The sequence below is a fragment of the Pteropus medius genome, unplaced genomic scaffold (assembly GCF_902729225.1).
Source record: "Pteropus medius unplaced genomic scaffold, Ma_sr-lr_union100, whole genome shotgun sequence".
Lineage (NCBI taxonomy): Eukaryota > Metazoa > Chordata > Mammalia > Chiroptera > Pteropodidae > Pteropus > Pteropus medius.
The window spans coordinates 7,466,717-7,476,805 of NW_024347790.1; the positions used below are offsets into that span (position 1 = coordinate 7,466,717).

At 33.8% G+C, this 10,089-nt stretch overlaps 1 protein-coding gene across 2 annotated transcripts in view; it reads left to right on the plus strand.

Moving 5' to 3' along the window:
• The window catches only part of SPAG6 (sperm associated antigen 6), a 56,044-nt gene extending 46,197 nt beyond the window's left edge, over positions 1 to 9,847 (plus strand). Inside the window, exons 9-11 of one of the 2 annotated variants that reach the window (XM_039877559.1) lie at positions 1,254 to 1,370; positions 4,740 to 4,885; positions 8,905 to 9,847. In XM_039877559.1, coding sequence (XP_039733493.1) covers positions 1,254 to 1,370; positions 4,740 to 4,885; positions 8,905 to 8,974 — 333 coding nt within the window. In that variant the 3' untranslated portion in view covers positions 8,975 to 9,847. The remainder of the gene's footprint in view (positions 1 to 1,253; positions 1,371 to 4,739; positions 4,886 to 8,904) is intronic. The other variant, XM_039877560.1, reaches the window with a different exon arrangement.
• Positions 9,848 to 10,089: the final 242 nt, after the last annotated feature.

Genomic DNA, 10,089 nt, shown 5'->3' on the forward strand with positions numbered 1-10,089 from the left:
TATACTACTTGTAGAAAAAATTTGGGGTTGCATTTCTTAATTTCCTGTTTTATTTAATCTAGTTTATAAAACAATATTTAAGGATAAATGTATCAAGAGATAAGAGATTATTTCAAGACGGCTTAGCCTGTGTCTTGGGGAAATCACAAATTCAGGAGTTTCTTTCCAGAGAGCACAAATGTGATGAAAGTTTTTGCAAAATTTCTCTACTGACTGTAAAATTCACGGTGTGAAAATAAGAATGCTCTGTGACATTCAGGAGCATTGCTGAACGTTCAATAGCAAGATGCCGGAACAGGTCAGCTGAGGCCTCAAATGGAGAATAGGTGATCAGAGGAAAGGCCATAAGGACGCACTGAAGCACAAAACCACACATGTACAAACAGATGTGGATTTCCAGTGGAAAACAGCTGTAGATAAACCCAGTCGTGAAGCCTTCCAAAGTGAAGGGGGCAGGCTTTAATGCAAGGGAACAGAATCACACCAGCCGTGGCCTTAGAGCTGGCTGCAGGGATGTGTTACAGCCACATCAGACTCCTTCAGCCACACTTGCAGCAGGCGGGCAGCAGCACATGGTGTCACCGTGGAATACAGAGTGCTAGGGAGAGTGGGAAAGGTACACGTGGGTACTTATTTTTTTGCTTGCAGGTAACATACTCCCTGTTGCTGAGCTTTTCTCTACAGTTAAGTAGATTCTGTTTTGCTTCTATCTATGAATGGGGCAATTTCTACCTGTGATATATAGCAGCATATCTGCAAATGCTCATCGAATAATGCACATAGGAGAATATTTCTGGCAACATACCATGAAATCTTTTGGAGAACATAGATTGCCTGGTAATGGCTTTCTATAGTAAACTAAGTATTTTCTCATATTCGTTGATTGGAAGGAATAGGACATTAGTTATCTCATAGTTTTATATATACAAAATTTATACTTATAAAATATAATCCATATTAATTTAGAGTCTCTAGTTTTATGATTTAGAATTTTAGTTCCTTCATAGGTATTTTAAGAGCTCAATAATAACTATATATGTTTTAAAATTTGACATGAAGACAACTGGCAGGGTATTCTGTGATAAAAACAATGAAAGACAATTTTTCTGACAACTATTTTGAGAAATGAAACAACTGCAGCTTGGACCGGGAAATGGATTTCATTTTCAAATTCCAGGAACATGAGACATGTATTTTTGTTAAGCTTTCATTGATTACTTACTTTGGTATGTATTTTGCTTTTATTTCAACAGAGTAAAAAAGCTATAAAGAATATCCTACAAAAATGCACCTATTTGCCAGCCCTCGAGCCGTTTCTGTATGATGCTCCTCCCAACATTCTGAAGCACGTGGTCGGGCAGTTCAGTAAGGTAAGACATGCTCTTAGCCTGGAAGAGGGGGAGGAGATGGAAATGAATTGACTTGTTTTTGTCTGTTGAGTCAATGTTTTCTTCTGTAATATGGGGGCAGGGTTTTACTACTTAATTCTCGCTGACTGTTTTGACAGAGACTGTAACGTAGGTTAGTAAAATTAACAGGCTGAAAAAATTCACACTTCCTTCTTCCTCACAGCCTCTGCACTGTCTTTTTTTGGTGTCGCTGGGGAGTAAATAGTATGTCAACACATAAAACCCTCATAATACAGATCATTTATATTTATAAGCAACTTTCAGTAATTTCCCTGGTGTCTGTTAGTCTCACTCATCTGGGAACACTGCAAAGATCTCATAAAGTAATAGAAAAAGGTCTCTGAGCCACTGAAATATTTTCCACACAGTCCATGCACTTACCGGAGATGCTCGCAGACGGTCATTTAAAGTTTATTGACTTAGGAACAACTTTAACAAATGTAGCTGTTACATTTCTTAGATGATTGCAGATCACTAGCAGTAAGGTAGGAAGATCCAGCTGCTTGCAGTGGGCAGCAGTCAGCAGGACTGGCTACTGATAGCAATGGCTGAGAGAGAATGACTGCATTGCCACAGCCATTGGTAATTAGGATGATGATTCTAAGCTATCAAGAACTGGTTAAATTGTGCCCAGGAGATTCGATGTAAGGAATTGGAGTCTGTGAAAGTGGTATCCCATAGTGGCTCTGAGCTCAGGCTGTGGAGTTTGGGTACCTGGATTTACATTTACTAGCTGTAATATCCTTAGCAAAGTCTTGACCTCTCTCAGTCTTAGTATGATCACCCATAAAACATGGATAATAAGAGTATCTATTTCATAGGACCATTGTAAAGTTAAATGCGATGTTATATGTCAAGAGTTTAGCTCAATCACTGGCACATAGTAAGCACAAATACGTATAAAATCATTTTTAAAATATAAAAACATTTCAAAAATATAAAACATAATGGTTAAGGCTCATTAAAAAGATTAATAAAAATCAGTTGGGTACCAAATTTATTTGAATAGTCAGTTAAAATACTATATAAAAGAGGTACTATACTATCTGTGCATTATATTTCTACAAAAAATAAACAAAACTATATATTGTTATAACTTGTAAATGAGGCCTTATAGGTAAATAGGTCTAGCTTTAGGTACTCATCTGAAAGATATTCTACCAGCAGCCTTCACTTCTTCAAACTCTTTCCCTGATCTCCAACAGCCTGGCTGACCCTCAAGCACCAGAGCCCCTGGATAGTAGGTTTTACATTGCTGAAGCCACCTCGAGATACAATTTTGGGTATGAAACACCTATGTTCTGTCTTCTTTCTTCTAAGAAAATAACTAAACTTTTTTTTTTTTCACCCTTCCGGGAGCTATGTAAAATACTGACCAGCTAAGAGGCAAGAAGAGTAAGGAGCTGAGTGGATCATGTATAGACAGAGTCATCAGTTCTCAAAAATGAGTAGTTGGCACTATTTCTGAAAGTTTCATTTGAATAGTCTAATCTTTTAGGCTACTGAACTTGCTATAAAAATGAACTCTAACCAGAATTAAGAGTTGAAAAGCAGTCACTAAAGTAAATAAACACATATCAGTGAGATTTGTGGAAGGTTAGATAGCCAAGATAAAATAAAGACAGACAGTACTTCATATTATGTACTCTTACAAACGTGCCTTTGGGAATATTTGCTCCAGGCACAATTTTGTGTTTTCCTAATCTAAAGATATCAGAGCATTAGAAAAAAATGGGAGAGCAAGGCAGAGGGAAAAAGGTATTAGTTTAATGTAGCTGGGGACAGACATAGGAAGTATGAAAACTCTCCAGGCCAAAATAAAAATAATATTTAAAACTGATATCTGTAAGCCATTCAATTTTTTAGAAATATCTTAGTATTGTATAATCTTTTATTGTCCAGTTGACGTGTATTACCATTCTATTAGCCAGATCTTTTTGTAGTTCGAAGTATTTGTTAAATGCCTACATGTACCCTATAAAGCTTTGGGGGATAGACAAACAAACAAACAAAAAAGACAAATAAGACAAAGTTCTTCTTCAAGGGACTTTATAATCTAGCTGGGGAGGCCAGATGAAACAATTAAAAAATACTTCGGTGTACTAGACTTCATAATACACTTCCTTTAAAAGGAGTACGTTAATGCAGTCTGAGGCATTCAGAGAGGAAATACAAGAGAAAAAAGCTGGTTTTGAGGAAAGAGTAAGGGCGGCGGGGGACAGAAAGGGCGTTTCTGTCAGAGGGAATAGTAGCGATGACCAAAGAAGAGAGTGGGAATTCCCACAATGCGAAGCTCCTCTCCAGAACCTTCCTTTTCTCATCAGTTGTTGTTGTGCTACATAATTAATTTCTTCATCTCCACTCTTTCCTCTCAGCTCACAAACATCCACTGTCAAATCCAGTGAGTTTCTTTAGTTCTCATTGGTTTCTCCTTGAAATCTTCTCTTAGATTTGTTGATTCCTTACTTTTCTAATTCTTCTATCTCTTTAACAACTCAATTTCCTTCCTCTGCCTACTCTTTAGTATGTTCATTCACTTGTTAAACATTTATTGAACATCTTTTAATCACCAGGCACTAGAGAAATGAATAAACAAATGTACAGCTTCTGACTTTATGACATTTATGTGTGACAGACATATAAACTGATAATTAAAATGTTAATTTTAATTTGGTGGCAAGTGCACCAATGGGATTTAACAGAATGCTACTAGAAAAGAAAAGTATCTAACTCATCCTGGGATAAGAGACTAAGGGTGTCCTAGAGAAAGTTTCTTAAAGGAAGTAACACCTGAGCTAAATTTTAAAGATGGACAGGAGTTAGCCAAGCAAATGGGGAGAAGAGTGTGGAAGGTGGAAGGGCATTCTAGGAGAGGAAATAGCCTAGGCAAAGGCAAGAAATGGCCTGGCACGCACATTTTGAGGTTATTGAATAAAATTTGGGATAGCGATTGATGGGAAAGGAAGGTGGGGAGGTACTTAGTTGCCGGGTCTCAGAAGACCTTCTGGGCCTTGTTAATGAATTTGTCATTAATTTTGTAGGTAGCCAAAAGATTTTGAATGGATATCTGCAAAGGAGGGATACCACTTCACATTTCATGCGTATGAGTGGATCTCCATTGCCTTTCTTTATGTTCTTTGCCTTTATCCCATATCCATAACATGAAAAGTTCGTATGTTCCTAAAAAGACTGCATTTAACTTCCAAATATAGACTCATTATGTTACAGATATATTGGACATAAATTCTCTTTTACGTTTCCTCAGATAGAGTAGCAATAATCCAACTTGAAAAAGAAAAGCTGACATTTTAATGTGCTTTACTTTTCAAGGTGCTGCCACATGATAGCAAAGCTCGACGACTTTTTGTAACAAGTGGTGGACTTAAAAAGGTTCAAGAGATAAAAGCAGAGCCTGGATCCCTCCTTCAAGAATATATTAACAGTATTAACAACTGTTATCCAGAGGAAATAGTAAGGTGGGAAAAATCGACTTTGAGAAATTCAAAGTTATAACACAGTTTTTCTGTTTTCAAATCTAGATTTTGTATCCATCGTGTCAAAACGTGGACTCTGAAATATTATAAGAGATCAATGTGTATACTTTTACTTCTGCTCTTGATCTCTTTTTTCTCTCACTTTAAATAATGTTCTCATTGACACACACGTTTCCAAATCAAACTGGAATGCCATTTGAGACATTTCTATACTAATTTAAGACATGCTTTATTAGAGCGCCCAAATACAGAGTTCAAATTAAATTAATCTTTAATGTGAACCTGATTTAGACGGGGCCTGATTTTCAGAGTTACCTGCATATTATTTTTCTGCCTTAAGCTCACATTTATATTAATGGGAGTATTATAAATAGAAAAGAGATGTCGAGTGTCAAAAAAGAAAGTTACAATCTATATTTGAAAAAAATAAAATAATGTTGTTTATGATATGCAGGTGCTTCATAATACTGTAGCAAGAAGCTATTTTCAAAATTAGTTTTTTAAAATGAAGTTGAATTGTAGAGCATTAAACCTAAGCCTCAGTCCTTATAAGTCTAAAAGAGAACTATACCACCAAACCCCAAATAATTAAAAGTTACCAAGAAAAGATAGAATGATTTAAATCAGAAAATTTTGAAAAATTCCCACGATACATGCAGAATTAAAGGCTATATTTTTCTAATCCTACCCTCATTTCTTATTTTCTCTAATTAATATTAGAGAATATAAATTCCAGTGTTCAAAACATAACATAAAAGTTATATAGACTATTTTTAAATTTAATATCAGTGGTTTTTAATACAGATAGTAATATTGATTTTAAAGACACAAAAATAATTTTCTTTAAGATTATTCTGTTCACATATATTCTGCAAGTAAATTATTTCCAAAGATACAAATTTATGCACTCTTGGGAGATTTACGAGAAATCTTTGACCAAAAGAGGTCCAACAAGTTAGCTTTGAAAGTATTAATATATATAAAACATACCAAAAGAGTACTATATCATAAAATGTATATTTACTCTATATAACATACAAATATAATGATACACTCAAAAAGTTTATATAACATATAAAATATGTTTAAAACCACTAAATAAAAGAAACAGGAAAATCTTTTCTCAAGAAAAAAAATAAAGTTAATTTTTACACATTTACACATCTCTTCATGAAGAATGCTACCTTGTATAAGTTTAAAATAACTTTCAATACCATTTTCTAACATGAAGTTATCTAAAAATAATAAGAAAGCAAATGAAAGGGTCCCCACAATGGAACAACCTATCAGAATTAACTAATGGTAAGGTACTTCCTTGAACAGAAGTCTTCTTTCTACTCTTTTCTAGGATTATTTTACAGAGCACCAGGGGAAATAAAAAAACTCTGTCATGTGAGAATCTATTCTGATGCTTTGTCAAAATACCATTGCAAGCTTTAAATTTCCAGCGTTCTGTGATCTGGGATTTTATTTTATCATGAAAAATTTTGGTTAGCTAACTTTTTCAAGTTTCTGATATATATTTTTTTAAGCTTTAGGTTCTATAAAGTGGTGTTTTATAGAAATCTTTGAAACATTATCTTTCTATGAAAAAAAGACAAATATAATCTTAAAATGGTTTTATTTTTGCAATCATATAATTCTCAAGAATCACTTGGTGACTATTTTAGAACTAATTATTCTTTATAAGACAGATTATCAACAGTTACTTTCTCCCAGCTGTTATTAGCCTAAACATTTACTTCATATTGCCTTCTAATTTTAGAAAGCTTTAAAAATTTCTAATAAATGTAGTTGGTATGATGAGAGAGAAGGGGCCCAGGACTAGATGGTAGAAGTTCTAGTCCAGATCCATTCCACAGCCAGAGGTATTTTTGGAACTCTTCTGTCTTCTGGATCTCTGCCTAAACTGGGGAAGGGAAGTTGTTTTTAGGAAATATCTAAATTTGAGAGGAAGGCATGTCTATAGTCTTCCATTTGGTACATTTCTCATACGATAACTGTATAATAACCTGAATTCTACATGGGTCTGGGATAGCAGTAAGGGGGAGGTGTAAGTACTGAGCACATTTCCTTCCCAGTTGAGAGTCCTTGAGATTGTGGAGTCTCTGAAGTCCTTGAGGAAAGAGGTATGACAGTGACAATTAGCTTGGCAATTAGCCGGGTAAAGCCTCAAGAATTATTGGTAGATCCTAATTTATTTACTGGGGACCTGGTTTTAAGGCAATACTACCAATAGAAATATGTGAGTTACATATTTAATTTTAAATTTTCTAATAGATAACATTAAAAAAAGTAAAATAAAACAGGATAAATAAATTTTAATAATATATTTTTGTTAGCCTAGTTTATCCAAGTATTAACATTTCAAATTGTAATCAATATGAAAGTTATTAATTAGTTATTTTACATTTTTTATACTAAGTTTTTGAAATCTGGTGAGTATTTTATCACTTCCGGCACATTCCAATTCACAATGCTAAATTTCATCTGAAATACTTAATCTCTATTTAGATTATATAAAGTTTATAGATGAAAAAGTAGATTCACAGGTTGTTCCAAAGACACTTAAAGTACTTCCAATACTGACTTGAGTATCAATTTTTAAATTTTTATTAAGATTAAATATGAAAAATCGGTTTCTCAAACACACGTCATAATTCTAATGCTCAATAGGCCCATGTGGTTAGTAGCTACCATATTAAAGAGCGCAATTTTTAAAGTTTAGATTTTTTAAAATCTACTTCCTGCCATTTACATAAAAAATACTTATCTTGTGTCTGACATATTCATAAGACCTAGGAAAGTAAGGTCTACTTTAAAATTTATGACTGAGAGAAAGAAACAGTTGTGAATTCCTCAGTGTATGAATACTTTGAAGAGACCCACTGTTGAAGGGCAATTTTTTCCAGAGCAGGAGGCCTGTAGAAGAAAAACATTCTTCTTTAAGGTAGCTTTTTATGTTTGTGTATGTGTGTGTGTATATATATGTTCAACTATGATAGCCTATAAAAGCACATTACTGAGAAAATACAGTTCTGTTTTGTCCACTATAACTTGACAAATTGTGGAAGAAATTAGTATACTATAAATACATGAGTGTTTAAGTCAAGCTTCTGAGCATCAATAAAGTATCACAGGACAAAGCAAGTCTCAAAAATTACATTTTATCTGGAGGAAACAACTTAAGAGGCTTAATTATTTTGAGTGTTTTGGCAATTTTTAAATTACACTTATTTAGATTTTTATTCATTTATATATGCTAGAGCGTCAGCCAAATTTTATTTGACATATTTTTATAAACATCTTTCCATGGTATATGAAACATCTCATAATGCATTAATCCATATATTTAATCCTTTTATACTAAATCTTTCATAAAATGTTCAATTTATAAATATAAATTTGTAATACTGTAGCTGCCTAAGAACAAATGAAAATGATTAGTTTTCTAGGTTTGTATGATGGAATATTTGTAAACTATTTATGAAATGGTTTAATATGAACTATGCTCCCAGAAACTTTCGTTTTTACGGATGACCAGATCTGAATAAAACAAACCTGGAGAATAATCTCTAAGGCAATCAGAATGCAGAGGCTGATTAGTAATGCTGGACTGTGTTGTCTAACTTATGAAAAAAAATCTGTTAGCTATGATGATTAAAGCAACATCAGTCACTTGACATCATAAAAACAAAGCTTCTGTAATAAAATACTATCATTGGATCCAAGCATCTTGCTTTGAAAACACCCCTTCTTTGTCACTGCATTGAAATCCCTTACATGTTTTGCTATTTATCTAGAACAGTCTTGTGAGCTGGTGCTCTCTTTATTGATAGTCTCTAACCTTATGCACAAAGCATTATTGGAGCATAATTATTCGGGGTATATTTGAAATTTCATTCACAGAATTATTTTGGATAAATACCTTATATTGAATCTTTTGTGCCTACTGTGCTGAATCTTTTCACAAATATCTAATAGAAAATTTTCTTTTTCAGGTATTATTCTCCTGGATATTCAGATACACTTCTGCAAAGAGTGGACAGCTATCAACCACTTACTAACTAAGCACAGTTACAGTTTTATACTCAAATTCACTGCAGAACACTTATGAATAAGTTGTTAAAGCTCTTTCTAAATATTCGAACTAAGTAAATTCTAGATTTATTCAATGTGAAACACCTTTGGACAATATTTTCTAAATTTACATAATACTTTAAAAATCAATGGCTTGAATATATGAGACACTATCCGTGGTCATGTACACAGAGTTTACTCTCTAAATGTAGATTTAAAAAGGACCTTAAAGGGTTTTTAAGGCATTTGTTATTATTCTGTTAAAGACCATATATACACAGACGCATACCCCTCCAACTAGATATAGATGAAAGATGGTATTCGAAAACTCATAATTATTTCGGTTAATGCCACATAGACATAGGCAAGGAAAACTAGCTTAAAAGGGAAATAGTTGAAAGAAGAAACTGACACGAAGTACAGGGCATTTGAAAGAGACTCTGATGCTGGTTACACAAGTACCTTAACTGAATACATACTCTCTGGGTAACCTTAGGGAACTTTTCTTCCATCCCAAGTTTTCTAAGCTCTTTTCTTACCCTACCTAAACTGTTCCTTATCTGTCATGGGGTTGGAGAGGATGGAAGTCAACATTAAGCATCATACCACTGCAGACATGCTTTCCATTTTCATTGAAAGGTTTCTTCGTCTAGCTCTGCTCATGAATAAACAAGAAAGAAGGTGTGTAAAGTGGGTCATCAGTATTCCCTTTTCTTAGCTAGCTTCACTTTCCCAAGTTTTGAAAGTCACATTTTCAGAGATTTAAGATGTAATTTGAAAAGAATACCATCATGCTCAGATTTTATATGCGTCTTTACTTAGGGAGCTGAAAGGGGATGAGACGGGGTTTCAATAAAATTTTAAAAAGAGCAATAGAATTGTCCTTTTCATTTTTCTTTTTTTTCTTTTTTTATTATGGTGACATCAGTTAATGAAATCCAGTGTTTCAAGTGTACAGTTCAACAGTAAGGCATATATATATTGCATTGTGTGTTCACTGCCCATAGTTAGATTTCTTTCTGTCACCACATATTTGACCCCTTTTACCCCACCTACCTCCCCCATTCCTTCTAGCAACCACTAGTCCATTGTCCATGTCCATGAGT